The sequence below is a fragment of the Anas acuta genome, chromosome 18, assembly GCF_963932015.1.
Source record: "Anas acuta chromosome 18, bAnaAcu1.1, whole genome shotgun sequence".
Taxonomy (NCBI): domain Eukaryota; kingdom Metazoa; phylum Chordata; class Aves; order Anseriformes; family Anatidae; genus Anas; species Anas acuta.
Window position 1 is genome coordinate 6762982 of NC_088996.1, and position 22268 is coordinate 6785249.

Here is a 22268-nt window from a genome sequence, read left to right on the forward strand (position 1 = left end):
AGTATCTTGTTTTACATGTAAGAACCCGGGTGAATAGGTTCAGAGAAGAAATACAGAAGTTCTACAAGAGCTTTATTTAAAAAAATACAGAATGCTTTATAGAAAAGAGCTATCTAAAACCATTGTAAGTCCCCTACCCTCCCCCCATAAGATAAACCATATTTTGTGTTTTGTGAGCGCGTGAAGGTAAGCAGTTAGAAGATAATGGGTAATGCTGCAAGTACTCTGGTCTGCAAATAGTGTTTTTAGCCAGCTTGCAAAACAAATGTGTTTTTTAAAAAAATGAAAGAATCAATGTATTTACTTTTGGTGCATCTGAAATACTTTTAGTTTAATGTCTTAATAAAAAGAGGTGGTTTCCTACATATTTTTCAAGGTATGCTGTTTTCATAGGGAAAAATAAAATGCATCTGCTTGTGTTTTACTTTGGAAGTACTTTAACTCAATTTATAATTTAGTTTTCATTGAGATTTCTGACTGTCTATATATTGCACTTAGAAATAAAGCTCTTCATTTAAGCATAGCTGGGATATAGCAGGGGACAGCTCTGCCTTGTTTTTGCAGAGTGTTTTGTAGCTTTCTGTTCAGGTTATTGCTTTATTGATGCAGTACTTTAATGCTTTTTTTTCCTGATTGCTCAGACATGCTTATCTTTGAAACATTAAAAATAGTCTGGAGCCTTTTGTAAAAGTATGGAAAATACTGTTTACACAGTTGTCCGTTTCATCTTTATATTTTGTGTTCTATTTTGTTTTATATTTATATTCTTTTTATTAAGGATTAAGCATGTCATCTAATCCTGTCTTTGACAATATAAATACGTTATAGGGAATGTGATTGTAAGCCAGAAATAGGCTGTGGTTTTATATATTGAGGAGACTGTGTAGTTGAGCAATCAGTCCCCAAAAGAAGCAGGTATGTTCTTGAGGAATGTTTCTGAGATTTTTATCGTTTTATATTTTCAGAGGGATGGATGAAGGCAAAATTGTCTTTAAAGGGACTATGCCCCATTTAGCTGCTCTTTGCAGTTGCCGAGTACCACTTCTGTTTTTTGGAAGCTTATATGAAATATTAGCCTATTTCTCAAGTTAGAAAGACTTGAGGTATTTTATGCTTTAGCTAACTGTATGTTGTTCCGTATAAAGTCATTTGTTCTAAGGAAGTTTTACATGTTTAAGGAAAGCTGTTAAAAGCATTTAATTTTATTAATTGAGCTGACGTTGTCAGTTCTTGCCTAGGAATAGTTTTAAGGATTCTGTGTGGTTTCTATTACCCTGTTTGATTGGAAAAGCAGTTTGAGAACTCTTGAATTCTAAAACTGTTTGGAATTAAAAGAATCTGTATATCTCAGTGTTTTTAAAAGTTTATTCTCAAACTTACAAATGCTATATAATCTTAATTTTCTTTGGCCTTATGACACTAGCAGTCTTCTGTTTTGGCTTGAATATTTATAGGATTAATTCTGTAAATGTTGTGTAATACTTATCTTTTCTGTTCATTATCTCTAAATTAGATGGTATAGATTAAAAATGGATTTCAAGAACTGGATTCAATTAGCAGTTTTTCAGGACATAAACATTAAAGGTTTAGATGGAAAACATTGTTTTGACTGACTGGATAAATGACAGGGTAATGTTTGATGTGAGTCCAAGAACTGATCTGGAGCTAGTGCCCAACTTCTCAGTCCATCTTGAGGAGCCAAATAAAATATTTAACCTAGGCCTCATTTTGCAAAAAAGGTTGATTCTTTGTTGGGACCTTAAGAAAGTTCTGAGAAATGTTTGGCATACCTTTACACTAAGTGTTTAACAGTTTATTTAGGTCTGGGTTCCATAACAGAGAAAAACCACAGCAGTGGCATACTTCTAGTAAGTTTTTATTTAGTTTACAGTGCATCTGTGTTATATGTTTCTTCAAAGATTATTCTTCTGCTTGTAGTCTTAGTTGTCTGTTGTAAATATCACCCAGGTCTTTAGTGATGTGTATGTTGATGCATTTTGCACAGTCTTGAACTATGCTAGATTATTGTTAAAATACAAAAATTATGCCTTCGATGAAACTTCTAGTATGGGGGTATAAATGTTTGTTTATGATTAAAATATAGTCAGCGTAATTTAGATTAGCTAAAGCCTAGAGTCGTGCTGGTCTTCTCCAAAATTTATCTTAGCAGCTTGTAATAATGTTATCCAAGGAAGCTGTAATGTAAGGAAAATTCCTTTAACTCTGTATTTTTTTACCACTACTTTATCTAGTCCAATTCTGAGTATATCTGAATTCTATTAGAACTGCAAGTGCAGTCATCCCCTTGCATTTTTACTGTGATTTTTCCTGGTGTTTTATTGAATTTGTGGATTTGTAAATATACTATACTCTTTTCTAAAGCCACCCTCATTGCTGAAGACTATGTTAATCTCTTATTTTTCAAACCAAGCAATGACCATTGCTTCCATTTGCTCAGTAAATATTGTATGTCCTAACCTGTGAATTTTCTCCTGTTGAACTAGTTACATCTGCCTGCTTTCATTTACAGTGACAGTTATCTGAATGAAGTCTGTAAGGCTGTCCTTATCAAGCAGAAAGATATTTTCGAAGTCACTTTGAAATCCGCAAATCTACGTGAACACTAAACTATATTGAGTTAAATAAAGGCTAATGCATAATTAAACTTAGTTCAGGTCTTCCAGCTAGCATTTGTTGTCAGAAGAGTTAACAAGTGAAGATACTCTGATAGCTACAAAGCACAGTTATGCTGTATTATACAAGGTTGTAATAAATGTCCCACAGATAGAGTGGGAATGGGCTGGGAAAGTTTTGTTGGTAAAGAGTCGGAGGCAGGCCTGTAGAGCTGTTAGATCTGGCTTTCTCCTTACAGTGGGCTTTCAGGTTGCCTGACAGTTTGCTAATTGAGGAAATAAAAAGCACTGGATCTGTGTGTTGGAGAAAATGGGTAGCATCTCATCTCCTTTCTCTCTTGTTGATTTTACTATATCTTAATTTCTTACAGTAGGAAGGTGGTACTGTACTTTACTATAAGGTTATACTATTGAAGGCAGAAAGTGCTACATTCCTAGGAAGTCTTGCTATGATACTAATAATAATCCTTGAGAAAGGTATATATTAGATAAAAACCAGAATATTCTCGAAGTTTTGCAACATAATGTGGAATGTCCAAACCTTTTAATTTTGTTAGAGGCAGGGCTGAGGTTTATGGATAGCGGAGTCTCATTTTAGGAATAGTATTATTGATTGATGGATAAAAGTAGCTACCTATATTTTTGAGCATCAAGGCTCTGGTTTCATAGTTGACTTAAATGGTAGTGCAAGTCTAGATCAGCTTAAAATCAGAATTCTGTCTCTTTTCCCTTTGTAGACCCTCGTTTTACCTTCCTCCCCTGTCCCTTGTGTTGACTCCAGCAACTATGTAGCTAGCTGTGTAATGAGCTGAAAACTAATCCTACCAAGAAGAAATGTTTCTTCGCGGTGAAGGGATGTGCCATGAGAAGCTGAAGAGAGGGCAGGACTGCTCCTTTGACCAGCAGCCTGTATTTAGATGGGCTTTAGTCAACAGTAAAACAATGGGGTTCCTTCACGTAAGGTGTATTTGACTTAATGACTTGACTTACTAAAAACTAGCATTTAAGAGATTGGAATCAATAAATTACATAGTAGCTGCATGAAACTAGTCCAGTTATTACAAAGTCAATAGGCATGTATCTAGTAGTAAGAGTGTATAGGGAATGACGGGTGCTCCATATTTTCATTAAAGTGTTAAGTGTGTGTTTTGTATGTATATATAAGTATATAGAGAGATATACTTTGTGTATGTGTATATATATAGTGTGTAGTTGTAGATAGTTATATACATATAAATCAGACTCCGTAGAATTGCAGTAAACAACTGAGCAGCTGTATAGAGCATTTTCAACTGCTTGTTTCAGTGGGATCAGCTTATATGACAGAGTTTTATTTGTCTGGGTATAAAATTAGGTATTTGTGATCAAGGATATGCAATGAGATATAGTGGCAAAGATCAAAAAGGATTTGGAGAAGGCAATCATAGTAGGAAAACCATCCTACACAAACTTCCAGTTAAAGGAGTAAGAAGGCCCGATATTTGTCCTTAGTTGTAGAATCAGGAAAGCATCGAGTGAAAGCCTAGTGGAGGATTTATGTTTGTAGGTAATGTATGGGACATATGTAGGAGACAGATGGGAAATCCACAGACAGCTCTAGTGTTTAGAAAATAACAAATAAAGCTGGGAGGGGAATAAAATAGAATTTCTGAGTTGGAAAAATTGTCACTGGTTTTCAGAATTGCACTTTTCAGTTACATTTAAAGAGCTTAAGCTATACCATAATGTCTGTCTGCGTAGCTGAGTAACTCAACTATCAGTGACAAATTCTTTTCTGTTTTCTTTTTTGTTAATCACTGAAAATCTGATCAGGCCCAAGATGAAGACATTTTATCTTTGTGTCCTTAAGGTGAATGAGTTGATCCCTAAAAGAAGACAGCTTTTAATGTTTTGTTCTGTTTTATCTCATGGCCTTTGAAGTGTATCTTTATCCTTGCTTTGCCATCTTACCTAAGATGACATCTTGCCATTGGGCCACATCTTTCTTGCATGTGTTTGAAGATGTGGGTAATTTCTTTGGGTGTCTTCCCTCCTGTCATCGCAATAATGAGATGACCGGACTTCTGACGCGACTTCATGGCACGTGTACATTGCTATGCCGGCTGTTTTGTGTGTGCTTTATTACATAGAATTTAAGCGTTCATGACACATGCGGTGTCTGAGATCATTTTAGTGACTTCTGAGAGGCTGGTGAAGATTAATGTCAGTAATACTAGATAATTCATACAGGAGCAGCTCCTGTTTGTTTCTGCTATTAGCAAAGCACATTTCCTCTTGGGGAAAGAGGATCAAAATCTTGTGGGATGTTTGACGATAGCGTATTCAAGGAAGCAAACTGTTGACTTTTTCTTGCTACTTAAACTTTAAATACTCTCAGAGAAAGCATAGATAAGAATGCTTGTAACTTTAAAGAAATCTTCATCTGTAGATAACAAAGCTCGGGACTAAATTGGCTAAGCATTATCATCTCAGTTTAAGTGGGGAAACAGGCCCAGAATAGAGAATTGACATGGTTGAGATCATAAAAAGGATAAACCAGGTAAAGCTGGGATTTAGAGCCATTATCTTTTGACTTTCTGCCCATGGACTTGGTTCTTCTTGAATGTAAATCCACAGAAAACGTGGTTCTGTTTTGGGCCTTCTGGGACTATGCATTTGGGGTGATTCAGGGTCAGTTCTCTCTCACACAGTATATTTGTGTTATGCTATCAGCTGTATTTTAGCAAGCTGCGGGTTCTTGGCAATTACTTTTTTATACTTTAAACTACTTAAGAGATTTTTTTGGTTGTTGCTCAGGGAAATTAAACTAAAAGGATTGATCTCTCCAGAAGTGTGTAAAAGTACTGCTCAGCTGATGTGTTACTCATATCCTCAAAATTCTGAAAGTGAAAGAAAAAGCAATATTTCAGTTTATATGGCTGTATCCTGTTGTTAATTTTCTGGAAAGAGTTGATCAGTATGTATTTAACACAAGTGACAAGGATTTTCTTGCAGAAAGGGAGAGTTGCTCCAACCATGGCTTTGGTGGTGTCATTTGCTGCTGTTCAGTGTGTACTTTCTATAATGAATTCGTTTAAGTTGTTTCAAATATGCAGAGCACTTACAAACTGTTATTTTCAGGTCACAGTAAAAATATGTACCCAGGTTCTACTATTCCTGCTTAAATTAGCATGTGTGGTGCCGTACTGCCACAGACGCGGAGTGACAATGCCATGGTGCGAGCACTCCCACCCACAGCACCATTTTCAGGATGCACGCATCCCTCTGTTCTGTGCTGTGCTGGCACACAGGATGGGCTGAGAAATATATCCGAGTTAAAATCAATCTCTTCCTCTCATCCCTCTTTTTAACTGGGCATAGAGGAGGTCTGTTGTGGGTGGGCTTGTGTGTGGGTGAGCAATGACTTAAGCCAGCCAGGTGCTTGTGGAACAGCAGGCTGTTTGTGGGGCTGGGGGCCTACCTTACCCATCTCAGGAAACAGTTTTAAACCAGTGACATACATTCATTTTTGTTCTGCCTTGACCCAGATTTTAATATTACTAATGCAGTTAAGTGGAGTCAGAACTAATTATATCTGTAATGATGCTTCTTTTTAACATACCTAGCTACTTGATGCGGAGTTCGGTGTATAGCTGCATAAATAAATGCAATTATAGATGCAATCATGCTCGTATTTAATTGGAGGTGAGAATCTGTATCAGTAATAGTAGGGATGCTTCCTGAAAACTTGAGCCAACGTGGTGATTTTTTTAATAATACAAATAAAGACCAGGCTGTGTGCTTCTAAAGTTGCATGTGGCAAAACTGCTACTTTGTGCAAATCGTAGGAGCGTAGATGGAGTGTACTCAGTAAAAGTTTGCTTCACTTGAGTAAAAGGTAGTCAGCTACATGCAAGTGTTCTTAGGGAAAAATGTAAATGTACTAAAATGAATCATCTTTCTTGGTGGGGGAAGAAAGATATATCTGGGTTAGAGTGTTTATGACTATGGCTTGTTGAAAAAATAAATACATTCTTAAATGTGTGTTTAAAAGAACTGAACGTGTCCAGGTAAAATGTATAGAATTACATTCATGCTTAACTGCCTGAGATGAGAAATTTGTCATGTTAATTATGCCAAATATTTAGGTGTCCTTATGGCAAATAATTTTTCAATTTGACTCTTAACAGATATTTTTTACCCTTTTATTGTTCTGGGTAGTAGCATTGTTCCTAGGTGTAGAAATATTAAGGTGTCCTTTTTGTTGTTCAGTGGCATAAGTACTTCTGTCATGGTTTATAAGAGGTGATATCAAATGTGATCTAAGAAACTTTGTGAAAATGGAGCTGGTGTAGGTAGGTGTTTAGTGGTTGTTTGGAGGGGAAAAGAGTCACTAGTAATGGTGAAACAGGACAAGGAAAGGCAGATGTGTTCAGGAACCAGCTGGAGGAGCTGCACTGACAGAGGGATGTGGAGGGGCAATACAGTTCTGTCATTTTAGAGTGGAAGCAGAAAACAAAAGTAGGGTCCTGTACTTGGGTAAAACATACAGAAATCTCCATCGTATTTCATGCTGCTGGTTACAAATTCTGCTCTTAGCCATGTAGTAGTGATGATTGCGTTTTGATCATGCTAATATTCAGGCATGTATTTTAAGAGAGAGACAATATATTCATGCTGTGAAGTACAACATCTAAATGGTAGTAGAGCTTTACTCTTTAAGAAATTAAGGAAGACTGCCACCTTCAAGCTGGAGTTCACAGTGTATGAGGTATTAAATGACCAAACTTTAAAGACAGGTGTAATGCCTGTTAAAATGGAAACTTTCTAGACCTTTATTTAGAGAATTCTAGGAGAAAGTTAACAAATGTTTTATGCTGCTATTACAGAATCTTCCTAGTAATCAAAGCCTGTGAACAACTGTAAAAATCCTAAGTGCCGTCTTTCAGAATTTTAAATGGGTCATATAAGTAGTGTTCCCAAGTGTCTAATTAGCAATTCTGGATGTTCAGTACAAGGTGTTAGGAATCTGGGTGAACAGAATCTTCAAATGTATATATCACACGTTTTTGTAAGAAACTGTTGGTAAAGTGTGGATTGGGGAAAATTGCTATTGACCTCTGGTCAAACTAATTAATGCTGCTGCACATGTGAAATGCCAATGCTTTCTTATAGAAGCAAATGCCATCTGTAAATTCAAGATGCCAGGCAATAATCTGGGCATGCCTTATATAATTGTGTATTTGTTAAAAAGTTGAAGGCTTTGAATTTTTGTGATTGTACTAATGCAGGATTGGCTGAGATTTAGCCTGAAGTTGTGATGTCAAGTTCTATGGTAGCCTTTTTGTGAGAATCTTTCACGTTTGGGATCTCTACTTAAGAACTGGGTCGAAGAATGATTTTAAATATTGTTGGTTTCTACTTAATTCTGCAAAAGGGATAGAGAAGGCCTTTACGGAGAAAGCGGCTTACAGTAATTATCAGTGGTATAAACATCATACCTGGCTTGTCAGAAAATAGTTGTATAGTTTCTCACCTCTCCTTAAATTGTCTGTTCCTGCCGTTCATAATGCCCTCCCCATACCTGTCTTAATAGGATTTTAAAATTTCTGTAGTCCTATTTAAGACAAAGCTTTTGGTACCCCTCCCTAACAGCAAATGGTTATTCTGCCTGGGGAGCTGCAATATATCCCGATCTACCCATGTCTCGCTTGCTTCTGTGGCCAAGAGATCATGAAGAAATTTCTATTCATTTGTGAGATCTGAATGTGGCATTGTGAATATGTGCCTCGGATTTCCTCATTACAATATTTATCATTTTTCCTGAAAGTTCCTTTCCTCTGGTGAATTGTTTATCCTGTAGAATAAGTCAGCTATTTCCTGTGTATCAGCATAATGTAACTTAATCTATGCAGGGATAGTGCTTTGGACCCCTTCAAAAGCTTTATATTTTGCGTACGTTTGTTGAAATTTAGAGACTTTGCTCTCCACATTTAAACAGTTTGTAATGGTGTGGGCCAAGACTGGGGATTTACTCATGTTCTGCACCCGCCTGCATCACTGATGGAGTAGCAGTAGATGGAAAAAAATGGCCCTGGACAGTTTGACCCCTGTGAGTGTTACATCCGCACTTGAGCAGCGTGGGGAGCGACGGTTCCTGCAGTTGCTTCTGCCTCATGTAACTTGAATTCAGTTCTGAGTTGCTTTGTCTGTATGAGCATCTTTGCTTTTTATTCACTGTCAGTGGAATTTAGAACTATAGTTGAACCTGTAACACCAAGCTGAAGCCCATGACACCATCTACAGTTGGTGCTTCTCATTTTTTTTCAGTTGCTATTAAGTTAAGTAGCCTGTTAACAGACATTTTTCATGCCCAGTGCTTAAATTAGGCTGAATTTATTTTGGGAAGTGTCTGTTAAAATCTAACCCTTTTCAAGGAGATAAAAAAATTGTGTCTCAGATCTTGTATTCTTGGGCAGGACATAATCAAACAGGGCTCTGGTAGTAGGCAGATGTCTTTGAGTCAGCAAAGTAGTATCTGATTCAGCAAACAGCTGGGGACAGGAGCTGAGCATGCGGGGAGACCGCCTCATCCTGTTAATGCTAACCTTGGTGGTGTGAAGAAGGGCAATAACCAGAACACTGAGGGTTCAAAAGTTGGGTGAGGGTGGAGAAGGGCGTAACCTGAAACAAGGAACCACCCGGGACTAATGGACAGGAGGTGGAGACTGATTTTGGCAGCACAAGACACTGGGAATGTTTTGGTGCCCGGACTCTAAGGTTGCAGCAGTGAACAAGACCCAGGCTTGCAGGGACAGCATGAATTCTCACCTCTCTGAAGTTTTTAATGCTTGGCTTTGTAATGCTGTGTCTACAATGTTACAGTTACTGATTTGAGTATATGTCTTACAAGAAGCTGTCCTCATATAGCAGAGGTGCTTTATGAGAACTAAAGATATATAACATGCAAAGAATGCAAGCAGTTAAAGGTAGATAAGAGGACAAAAGTTGAAGAACAAACAGCAAGAAAGAAACTCCACACTCCTCTTCAAAAAAAAAAAAAACAAATCTCCCACCTGCTACTTTGCTCTGCGTGTTCATCACCTTGATCCTATGTAGAAGAAGTAAGGAATTAAGGGCTAGCATCTAAGGGGCCATGATTCATAATATAATTCTAAGAAAAGCTTGCAGATAAGATCAGGATTACTTCTTACATGTAGAACAAAAGGAGTTCCTCAGCTTTTAGCTGAAGCGTGGTTTGTTTATTTTTTTAAATCCTTGATTCTAAGAAATGATGCAATGTAATGGCTACTTCATTAATGCTAGTATTTTCTTGTTTAAAAAGGGTCAGAAGACTTTCTATTAATTGGGTTCTGTAGATTGTGATGTTTCCTTGTGTAATCTATGTGACACCTATTTGCAAAGATTTTGGAGTTACAGATAATACTTTTTGTCATCTAAAGAGTTATCTGTTGATGATGAATTAATTGTGTGAAAGATTTGACCTTTTTTTTAGTTATCTTTCTCTGTCTATTTGATAATGCATTTGTATTGATCCTGAATGGTTTATCACTGATGTTTCCTGATGGATTTTGCATTCTGTGTAAAGATATGTCTATAAAAGAGGGGGGGACCGCTAATTTTACAGTGTGTTGCCACTAGATTTGTACAGGACCAGCTTGCTGTGATAGCTGAGTGATATAATACACTGTGCTTTGCTTATACTGAGTGGCCTGTGCTGTGAAACAGTTTGATCTTTGCTCCCATTATCTATTTAACACATACATTTTTGAAAATATTTACAGTGAAGGAGGAACTCAGAAATTAAATGTAGGGCAGGTGTATTTCCAGCAACAGAAAAGCATTGCATTGCATGTTAAATATCTCTTAGAGACCTCTTCCGAAAATGGCTATATATAGACAAAGTGAGGAGAAGTTTTAAGAATGATATCAGATGCATTTTTTTATTTAGTTAACTAAAAATAAATGAACTGATAGAATGTGAAACTGCTATGTTTCACTTTAAATAAACTTGCACTTAACCATGAAGGTCTAACCATGAAGAAGAGCAGCTTTTTTTTTTTTTAAACTGTTTTCATATTTGTACAGCGTTACTTCTTCATTCCTACAGTGATTCTTTTTTCTTTCAGTGTTTAACTGACAAAAGGTCAAAACAAAGTCTGTCCTATGAAGACCTCTTTCCCGAAATGTTGCTCTATTTCTCTTCTTTGTGAGCTTTGGGCAATTATCAAGACATTAAATTCTTGATATGTTCAGCTGATCCACTTTTTCATGTTTTAAGGTCTGTGAAAGCCCTAACTACTTCCTGGGGAATTGTTTAGCAATCCCTGTGATGTTACTGTCTTGAACTTTCCAGAGCTAGATGTCTGTTTCATTTTCAGGTATACTGCATGCATCACCTTTGTGCTGAAATAAGCATCTGTTTATCAGTTTAACAGTGAGTTGCCAGTGTTTGAGAGGTGAGCTGTATCTTTGTTACGAATATGAACCTAAATAGCTGAAGTTTGTATCAGATAGGGTGTTAACAGTATGTTATGGAATTACCTTTTTCTAACCTTTTTGTTGTTGTTATTTGAACACTTTTTTTTTTTTTAAGGGCATGCTTTCTTCATTTTATTGGGTTGTATTTAAATTTCTTAACAAAAATAACTATATTGTAAATATTTTAATTATAGTGAACTATTTTATTGTTTCAGAAGTAAATGAATCGTATTCTGGGATATTTTTTCCTGGCAAATATTTTTCTTTAATGATTACTTGGGGCTAGCTTAAATTGTACAGATGAATAACACTTGAAATACAGTATGATTCATCATTGCAAATGCTACAGTGAGGAACCTTGTAAAAATATATACAGACCTTTTGCCTTTTATTGCAAGAACAATAGCTTTACAGGGGACTAGACTGATTGTAGCTGTTGTGGAGCAATGAAACAATAGTGCTTCTTAAGTGCATCCAGAAGTGGTGGCCAGTTTCTGTAACTAAACACTGTCATTTCTCTGTATGCTAGAATCAGCACTCTCAGAAGTGTTATAGCTTGGTAGTCTGCCTCAGGTAGGTCTGTAGAGATGGGGGTTATTGTGTGAGAATGGCATCACTTGTTAAAGTCCCTGAATTGGGACCTTGGACAATTGTCGTGTCCACAGCGATCACAAGCTCTTGTTGCAGCCTTCATGTTCTTCTGTTGTCTGCACATACCCACAAAGTTGTGTTGGTTGCCTGTAGGTGGGCTCACGCTAAATGTAACTACGTCATAGCAATCTTTTCCTATATGGTTGCTAAATTGCTGTCAACTGCTCTGAATTATGTTTGTTTGTTTTTCCCTGCACCCATTTTTAGGAACTTGCTACAACTTTTCTCACTCTGAACATGTGGTAGCAATGCTGTTTGTGCCTTTCTGTGCACTGCTCCCTGCTATCTGTAATGTAAAAGCGATCTGTGCCAAGCTACCTGTAGTGTAAATGGCCTGCAGTTCTTTCCTATATGGAGGTAGTGCTCTTAATTTCTCATATTTTACTATTGCTTTGTTTTTTTTTGTGTTTTTTTTTTTTGTTTTTTTCTGTGAAGTCAATCGAGACATTGGCCTGTGTTTGAACATTGTATGACTATTTTCATCAAGAAAAACATTGGTAGGGATCCTTAGCTAGTCTACACTTGTAGACTATTCTTACATATTTAATATATTTCTATGTATTTGTAGCAAATACAGGTTAGTTTTGCTAGCAAATGCAGCAGAAGCCAGCCGTAGGGTGATGCAGAACCAGCTCAAAGTTAATGGCCTCTGCATTGAATTGCAGTTTCTGAGTTGTCTTTAAAGTCAGTCGCAGGTGAAGGAGTTCAGGTGCAGCTCCTCGGGTATTCAGCAGGCATTCACGGAGCCAGATTTAAATGCTAGAGCTGAGTAAGCAGTTCCACGGCCCTCTGAAAACAGAAGAGAGGAATGTAAATACTTCATATTTTCTTTTGTTAGTGGAGTGGATGTGTTCTTGTATTTTTGTCGATTATGCTGTTTTAAAATATTTGGAAAAGTATCATAACATCTAATATAGACAAGTATACACAGTAAACTTTTTAAAGTGCAGTTGGAAGTCTGGGCACCTGAAAAGAGTCCACTTCCTGCATCTGCAAAACTGATGTATGTAATGTAGAATGTAAAGTTAAGTTCTAGTGTGGTTTTTGTTGTTGTTTTTGTTTTTAGGAACAGAAGTGTAATACACAAATTGTTTTTTGATGTTTTTAGGTAGGGTGGGTTTTCTTGTTTGTTCGTTTAAAAAAATAAATAAATAAATTCTCTTTAGCCCTTACCCTACCCTTCCCTTTTAAGCTGCTGTCCGGACAAATATTTGTAAACAGAAAGTAAAGCATTTTCTTCTGCATGCACAAAGCCCTGGGGAAAATGAGGAAATGTTTTAGTGTGTGTGAGGCTTTTAATGCTTTCTTTTGCTCTGATTTATCTTTCAAAGAGATGTGGAGGTCTGCCTAAAAAGCTGGAATATGCTCCCTGTGAGCTTATATTACCTTAATTTAAACTCTCTTGCTGAGACTCAGGAATTCATGGACAGAATGACCAGAACACCAAATATTACTTTTTTTTTTTAAAAAAAAAAAAAAAAAAAAGCAGTTATTGGATAAACTGGTATGAGCCCAGCTGCTGTGGATAAATTGATTTTGCTGTTGCTTTAAATCTATGATGTGTTGGTATTTTGGCAGAGTAAGAAAAACAAGGATATTAGAAAGTAATTTACTGCACTGGGATTAGTAAAGAGTGTTCTGTTTCTATGATTGGGGCAGAACAGGATGGTTTAGATGTGTCTGATAAACAGGACGAGGTCTAGTCTGACAGCTGGCAACAATAGTTTTTGCTCAAAGTCAGGTGTACTAAATTAGCAAATCTATTACAAGGATACAGGAGAAATCTCACAGAAGACAGCCTTGTAGGCAGAAGTGTTGCCAAATGGGAAATGATTCATCGTCTCTGAATGGGATGAGCACTGAGCAGAAGCAGTTTAAACCTCAGACTCCTTTGGCTCATAAACCACCAAATATGCGATTAACACTTTATCTCCTCCAATCCTGTGTTTTTTATTGTCTCCTGAACAGCAGCCTATATTTAGCATCAAAATCTACTAAACTTACTTAATTATTCTAATTTCTCTTTTGTAAGTCTGGACATGTATAGGTACATTTTCTGACTTTAAACCATAAGATATTTGGATGCATCCTAGAAATACTCCAATCTTATGACCCTTTGGCAATATTACTTTTTAGTGAGGACTGTTATGCATCTGGAATGCAAGCATGACATGAGGGACCCTGGCAGGACTTGGTGAACTGACTTCAGTGTAGTGCTTTTTTGTTTGTTTTTGTTGTTTTTATGTTTAGTGAAAATACGTAATTAGCAAGAGATGTAGTTTAATGTAGCATGCTAGTTTGAGGGTGGCCATTGCATTTTAATTTTTAGTATTTTAAAAACTTGTCTTTCTTTAACACTGACAATGCCATTAGTATTCTGCAATACCTGAAGAACAGGCCAGGCCTCTCAATATTACAAATAGGATAAATACTTGTGAATTCTTAAATTTAGTTAATAATCAATGCAAAAAGCAGGTACAGTGTGCAAAGCTATTTGAAAAGATATAGAGGATGGAAAAGGTTTGTGTTCCTGAGTTTCAGTATGTCTCTGTTATTGTTTAATGTAAGGTATCGTATCAGCTCTAAGATATGTAGATGATAGAGAAACTAAAGGAATTAGGTCATTGGAAGTTGTTTAGTATTAAATAATTGAGATGCAAGAGGAAAAATGATTTTGCTTGCTAAGTTAATACATTTCTATATTTTTCGTGCCTGGGATAGCACTGGGTTTAGCAGTTGAAATATCCAAGGAACAGTGTGCCTAGGAAAGTAATGTAAAATTCCTCTGGAAAATGGGGTCTTGCTTCCTTGCCTCTTCCCGTGCATGTGTATAAGAAAGAAATGGTAGGAATCAGGAGGAGCAATGTTTGGTAAAATGTTTTGTGAGTGCAGCTGCAAGAAGTTGAGGGTTTCTGGAGTGAAAGGTATGAGAGTAAATGAGGTCCTTCCACTTCTGTGCCCCCTCAAAATCCCCTTCTTGTCCACTCAGACTTTCTGAAGCTCATAATTGGTGTTTGAGGTCAATGGAAATACTTGCTTGTTACATTTGAAAGCCATTCTGTCTTTCTAGATGCCTGGTAATAAAATCTCCTCCAGCTTCCTGGAAATAGCTGGATTTTTATTCATTTGCTATTTTGCTAGAAGTGTTGATTCACAGTGTTAAACTTTTTACATTAGTGCTTTACACTCCTTCCTCTTTCAGTTTCACCTACTAGCCATTGTTTTTCTTGTGCTTCACTCTACTGCGTATCTGCTGTGTGTGCTCCTTTCTCAATAAAAAATAAAAATCCTTTTTTTTTCCACCACTTGAACATTGCATCTTCCCAAAAGATTTCTGAAATTGTAGTTTAAATTGCATAGTAAGCTTATTTGGTGTCAGGATTCTTTCTTTCCATATTATTGTCAAGCTATTTCATCCAAATCCCTTAGTGTTCTGTTTCTTTAAAATCCCTTTCATATTATTTCCTACAGTAGTACATAAATTGTACTGATTTGATTAAATTTAAACAATTTGTGTAAAAGCAAAGCAAAACAATGAAAAGTTGGTGCTTTAATGTAAGTTTCTTTACTTTTGTTGAAGTAAATAGGATTAAACATCCAATTAGCTCATCTCTGTTTAACAGCAACAGCTTCTTAAACTGTTTGGATTTGTTCTGTAGAACACATCTGTTTATGCAGAGAAACTAAACTGTATCTGTTAATATTAAAGGACTGCAGTGATGTAACTAAATCCGTTTATAAATTGTATAGTGCATTGATTATAATCACCTCTTTGAGATATGGAGTCACGGTTTTCTGACTGGGGGGAAGGCTGAACTGAGGTGTGTGAGATCTTTAACAAGGTATGGGTGTGTGATACAGTCTTACTTTTCTGTATGTACTTCCTGTAAGCAGTTGGTGTTTTCCCCATTTGTATGGTATTACATTTCTGTAGGTAGAGACACCAAGTAGTAAGAGTCATCAGCTTAATAACCAGGTAAAGGTATATGCAGTCCACCGATCTTTCTGCTGACCATGTTTTTTGGCAGAAGCCTTTAATAAATATTATTTAGAGCAAGACCATACTTCCAAGTAAATTGAACTGTCAAGCTGAATAGAGAGTCAGTTTCTAGAGTTGAAAGCACTCCATTAAAAGGCTTTTCACCACAAAAGTAAATAGAGGGACATTGTGCTTAAATATTTCAACTACATTAAAGAAGGAGGAGGAGGCAGGATCCCCATTCTATCAGTGAGATAAATCACAATCCATGTCTGAAGTTGTAGATGTTGGTAATACAGTACGAAGATCTAAAGAGTACGTCATCTATCTGTATTTCCCCATACAATGTGATTTCAGTACATCAGGTGTAGTAATAAAACAAAATTGTGCTGAATGTGGAGTTTAGATTTGTGAAGTACCTAGGGTAGATCCTTAACCAGTGATTTTTACTAGATAGTTTTGAGATCATGATCCTCATTAACTCTTTAACATTGATTTTTTTTAAGAAATTATTTTTAAAAAATGCACTCAAATACTTCAAGTTTTATTTTTGAAATGCCAGAATTGACTGCTTTTTTTTTTTTTTTTTTTTCCCAGAAAAATTCTCACCTTAGCTATTGTCACATTTTAGGAATTGCTTCTTACAAAGCCGCTGACAATTCTTTTATTAGTGTATTAGTATAGAGATATTTGCAGTATTTCACTGAAGAGTGACACGAGAATTTGTGTGAGTATGAAGGGTAAATAATATGCATCCTTTTTCTTTTTTTTCCTTTTGCCTCTTCCCAGAAAAGCCCCGGCAGTAGCAGAGTGTCCCACCAGGATCATGTTTGTAGCAGAGAGAATTTTGAGACTTCCTGTTTAAATCAAGTTTGTGACTGTGTCCTGACAGACAGCAGTGATCCTGAAGTCTGAAAAGCTTCTGGTATCTACAGCTCCTCATACCCAGGAGCCGGGGTTAGCTGCAGGTGCCTCTTGTCTGAAGCCCTTTTTAAAATTCAGGGCATTTTTGTCTGGTTGGTAATTAGATCATGAATTTCTTTTGTTATTGCCTCTGCTATAGCTCATTCAGAGGGTGGAGAGTTTCACTGCAGTGAGACAAATCCGAGGGCTCTGCTTCTTGTTAGCGTGTTTTTTCCCTCAGTACATTTCCATAGGTACATGAAATACATCAGACGGAACAGAGCTATAATTTGTTTCTTGTTAGCTTTTTTCCCAACTCTTGTTCCTATGGGGGCAGAGAAATATATGGGTAAATTTCCGTGTTGAGTTTTTTATTTGCTCATCCTCAGAGGAAGAATCCTATGTTTGCTAAATGTTTTGGGGCATGCGACTTCATAATTTTGGACTAATCACTTCAGTCTAACCTGGGTCTTGCTGTAAAAACTAGCTGCTGGGATTTCAAACATGTTTTTGAGAACTGAGGTAAGATTTTAGCATAATGATTCTTAAGAATTTGAGATGAGAGCATCCCCTTTTCCTGACATATTAAATAATATTTCTGTATTTCTAGGATAATACAAGTAATGCTCATAAAAGAGTTTCCTTTGCTTACATTTGAATTCTAGTAACCACTTCTGCAGGTTTGAATTTAGGTGATCTTGGTTATGTTGCATTACTTTATTTTAAAGGAATTATGTTTTTAATACTGCAGGAAGGTGAATTACATTTCATTGCAACAGAGAGGATCATACAGAAAATAAAACAGTAAAGCTGGTTGGTTTGCTGGTATTTAATAAATTTCTGTTTCCCAGCCTGTTTCCTGCTGTACAATTTTATATGTACTAAAGTGTGAGAAACAAAAGAGAGAACTTTGAAGTTGATTTTTGACTGCTGACATCTCTTCTTTTTTTTTTTTTTTTTTTTTTTTGAAAGGATCTTAATAGCTTTTAATTTCAAGCTATGGATTTTTTGCCCCCTAATGGACCAGCGTAGTATTTAGTGTTTGTAAGTGCTGTATTTATGTTGAATTCATGATACAACAGTGTTTTTCAAATGTTGAAAAATGGATGAGATGTGAGGGCTAGGCCATTTTGTAGCAGGGTGGAGAAGTTAAGTGGAATTTCTAGTGTATGAAAGTTATGCATTAGAAACATCCTGGCTGGTCTGAGAGGCTCCATCCACACTAAACCAGGAAATGCAAATATTCGTAAACCCTTTGTTTTCTTAAAATTTCCCACGTGTTTCTTCTGCTTCTTTTTTTTGCTGTTTGAGGCTCTGATTGAAGCCCTAGCTTACACATCCCCCTGATGGGGATGGTTTAGTACTGTAACATTCAGATCTGATTTGCCTTTTTGGTATATAGCTCAAAAAAAAACCACAAAAACAATCTTTGTGTTTTGCAACAACATACTCAGTTTTGCTGGTTTAAATGTGAATCTCTGTAAAGGACTTGTAAGCTTTCATGGTAAGATTTAAAATGCTTGGGGAGGGTTTGCTACCTTCATTGCGAAAGTGGCAGCATAATTTCTTTCCTTTACCTCTTGACAGGCGTATCAAACAAACCGGACACTTGAATAGACTTCATGACGTGTGTGGCAGTAAGCCCATCACTGAATGAATCTAGGAAATGTGAATACATTACTTGCTTGAACGAAGAATTCTGTGGTGTGGGGTTTTTTGTGTTTTGTTTTACTTTTGGCTTAGAGTGGAATAAGGGAGGAGAAGTGGAAAAGGAAGCCTTTTGTTTACAGTAAAACAATGCTGTGAAGTAGACATCATGATGTTAAAACAGGAGTCTAAACATGGCAAATCTCAGCAGACTCCATCTGGCCGTGTCCACAAGTCATTCAGACATGCCAGGCACAGACTGCTGGAGTTGTGAGTTGTTGTCGGGTCGCTCCCCCCTTACAGGAATTTAAAGTAGCCCTGGAGACTCTGTCCCAGAATTTTATTATTGCATGAGATGAATGACTTATTGGTTTAACTGTTTATATTCAGTGTTGCAATGCATCTCTATTAACATTTCTTCCGTGATAAATGCAGGGTATTTTCATCTTGAACTTTAAAAAAAATACATGCAAGTAATTTGGGTCTAGAATTCTAAAGAGTTAAAACACAACCTACCTTTATAGGCAGTATTTGATACAATGAATCTACTAGAAAGGAAAATACACTGTTACTTTGTTTCTCCTGTATTTTGCAGTATTGTAAATTATATTATTAGAACATTTTTTTTTTTTGTCATGTTTGGATAATCCATATTGCTGTTTGTAGTTTGAATGCAGGTTATGGTGGTTTTGTTTTTGTCCAAAAGGATTAATCTCAGTTTGTGGAGACACAGGCTTCTAACTGACAGTATATATAAGCAGGTGCATGTGATCCTTTGAAATGGGTTTCATTTTTGAGATTTTCACAACACAAGACAGATAAGAAAATATGTGTCTTGTGTTGAATTTGAGCTTACAGAGATGTGTTTATGGGACAATTAGAATTGCAACAATTATTAAAGGAAATTCTTTATAAAAGTGCTTTTCTAATACTGGGATTACCCTAATATGTATTTAAAAAAGAAGAGTTTACTTAAAAGCTGTCTACCTTGTGTTTGGCGTATTAAACAAATAAAAAGGTAGGTTGTATTAAAACACCTCGTGTTTTAATAGGGTTAGCACTTTAAAAGTGTATCCGCACTTCTGAATTGTTCTAATGTGTATTCCAAGTCAACTGGAGTTGGCATGTGATTCTAAATTTACATTGGATTAAAATTACACGTATAATTCTGAAAGGGAGTTGGAAATTAGTTTTCCACCAGTATGAAGTGGAAGCGAATGTGGTAAGCCTATGGCCAGATGTTAGCTCTCTAGGTAACCGTGCCAGTTGAAGAAGCTAACACCCTTCCAAGTTGTCCTGGCTGCTGTAGCTCTGGGGGCAGAAGGGTGTCTGGTATGCATTTCCTAATTCACAGCAGTAAAAGAAATGCAGATGAAACAGTGATGGTGATTTGAGGTTCACCTGGCTGTTTCTGCTTTAGGAAGACAAGGTAGTGCTCATGCTGGTCTTCCCTGGTGCAGGGTTCCCATCTAATTTAATGGAGTAGGGTATGTCTGAAATCATCACCAGTTTGTCCCAGCTGAGCTGGACTTCCCTCTTCATGTTGTTTGGCACCTTTGTGTCAGCATGTGCTGCCTCCGTACTGCTCCCTGAGACAGAACAGAACCGGGGTGACCCTTTCAGCTCGCTCACATCTTCAGAGGATGGTGTTAGGAGTTTTCATTGGGGTAGCACTGGATTTCCGGTTAAGTATGGGGAAAAAGTAGTTAAACCTTTTTAGGAAGGGCATGCCAGCCTCTGTGTTTATATATACTTGGTGCTGATTCTTGTTTAGTGCTTGGTAGATTGTTCTTAATTTCTAGTGATTTGTGAGACTTCAAAAGAGAAGCTGCTAAGATGTAAAATTGGAGCACCCTTAAAGCAATAAAGCGTGTATGCTTTCAAGAGAAATACTTTGTTCAGTGCTTGGATTCTGTTGCTTCTGTGTGCTTTAGGAAATAAAAAAATAAAATAAAACTTAATCTGAATTTTTAAGATTCAATTTGTTTCTCTGAAAGCCTGGAGGGTGTTAGGTAGTTATTTTGATATCCTAATGGAAAAATATGTTTATATATATTTTTTAATAAATGTCTGGAACTGCACAGCAGAGGCAGGAGGAAAACTATCGGTCTATATTAAAATGAAAAATATGGAGGTGTACTGTTTCAGTTTTAGAGCTGCAATACTGACTGGTATGGAGTGCATTTTTACAGGACAACTGCAAGTTGCTGTCAGAAAGGTAGTTTGGTCTCTCCTTACCTCCTCTGCAGCCACATGCTTCTGCTACTTCCTTTGCATTAGCTCTACTGATGGCGCGGCTGCGGGATAAGGCAGCGCAGCTCTTGGAGCCAATGGAAAATGAATCCACCTCCCCAGAGGGCTAACTTTCTGTTAAGCCAGTTCAGCTTCCTGATCTACCTTGCATCCATACAATTGCTAGACCTGATTTGAGAGAGGAACAGCTGCAGCCCTCTTGATTGTTAGGTGCAACATGAAACCTTCCAGCTCGTGTCAAATAGTGATCATGGTTAGAATAATAGTCAGCTGCTGTGCTCTTAGGTATTTCATGTTTCAGTACCTTCTTAACTCAGAACCCCTGTGCACCTGTAAAGCACACATTTGTTACATTTATGTATATTTGTGTGCCCTTTCTTGATGATAATAAATTGTCATCTTATTAAAATGCACAAATTTCATTAACTTAAAAGTAAATTCTTACTTTATGATCATGTTCATTTAGCTTGTTCAGCTGCAGGGAAAAAAAAAACACCTTTCAAAGGAAATGAAAATCGGACGTGAAAAATAAAAAAAAATCCTCAGAATAATTGTAAAATAAAACTTAATGTGAATAGTTGGGATAAACAATATTATTTTAAAACTTTAATTGAGAAAGTTATTACTTGAACAGCAGTATTTGTAAATCTGTATGGCGTTATTTACAGCTCTCTTTGTTCAATGACTAGTCAAAGACCTCCTGTTTTATATCTTCCCATGTGGGAATTCAGGCAGGTCCAAGGAGGGAGTGCAAGCAGAAAAATATAAGTTGCTCAGCAGCATGCCAACAGTGGATGAAAACAGTAGGAATTTGTTAGAAATGTTTAAAGTATTGAGCTATGCTGCTGGAACCTGTGCATGGTGTATCATTTGCCCCTCTCAAATGTTTTTTTATTTAAGAAAACAAACTTTTGAAGAGTTTTATGCACTATGGAGGAAGGCATGCAATGTCAGCCATAGGTTCAGAACACCCCAAACAGTGTCTGGGTCCCAGGGGCAGCAATCTGAAAGCCAGGAGGGGCGTGCGTGTGCTCGGTTGTGTCCCTCCCTCTCCTCCCCCCCAGCCAGGCTCATTCCAATCAGCAGTGTAATTGGAATGCAACCACAGTCTGGAGGAGGAAGGGGAATTTTTGGCAAGAAGAGACAGAGCAGTTGGGAGCTTTATTCAGATTAAAGCATAGACGACCATTCATTATCAGTACAACACGCATTAGCAACAGCACAGCATTGTGTTTCTACAGCTGGGACTTATTTTAGTGATTGTATTGCAGTGCGTATTACATGCAAACAACAGGGATCTGATCACAAAAAGCAATGCTAATGGCTTTCATTAAAAGATGGTGTTTCTGTAGAGGGAAGAAAGACTTGTCTTCAAAATGAGCTGTTGTGGTAAAAATTGATAGGCAGCCTGCCTTTCTGCTCACTGTCCCGTGTGTTCCATATGCTCTGGAACAAGCGCTTTTTGGGGGAGAAAAACCCTTGGGTGAAACAACAACAACAAAAATGTAATGCTAAGACGGCTGGTTGGATTCAGAAGGCTGAATCAGTTTCTCTGTGGTGATGACACTGAAAAGCCAGAAGATCAGTAAACACAATCTTAACTTTTGGACCCGCTCCTTTTCTTCCTCCTGTAAACCCCGGGCTGTCCGTTGACACAATATTGGTTGCTTGCGAATGCCTGACATGAGATGGGGGTTGTTTTCTTATTAAGTCACGTACTG

The 22268-nt window shown here is 37.0% G+C and overlaps 1 protein-coding gene across 3 annotated transcripts in view; it reads left to right on the forward strand.

Moving 5' to 3' along the window:
- The window catches only part of SMURF2 (SMAD specific E3 ubiquitin protein ligase 2), a 65337-nt gene that overhangs the window by 1185 nt on the left and 41884 nt on the right, over positions 1-22268 (forward strand). The window contains exon 1 of one of the 3 annotated variants that reach the window (XM_068655046.1): positions 8676-8724. The exons of 1 other annotated variant lie outside the window; for it this stretch is intronic. In XM_068655046.1, coding sequence (XP_068511147.1) covers positions 8691-8724 — 34 coding nt within the window. In that variant the 5' untranslated portion in view covers positions 8676-8690. Of the gene's footprint in view, positions 1-8675; positions 8725-18473; positions 18565-22268 lie in introns of those variants that run through there. One more of the 3 variants, XM_068655044.1, reaches the window with a different exon arrangement.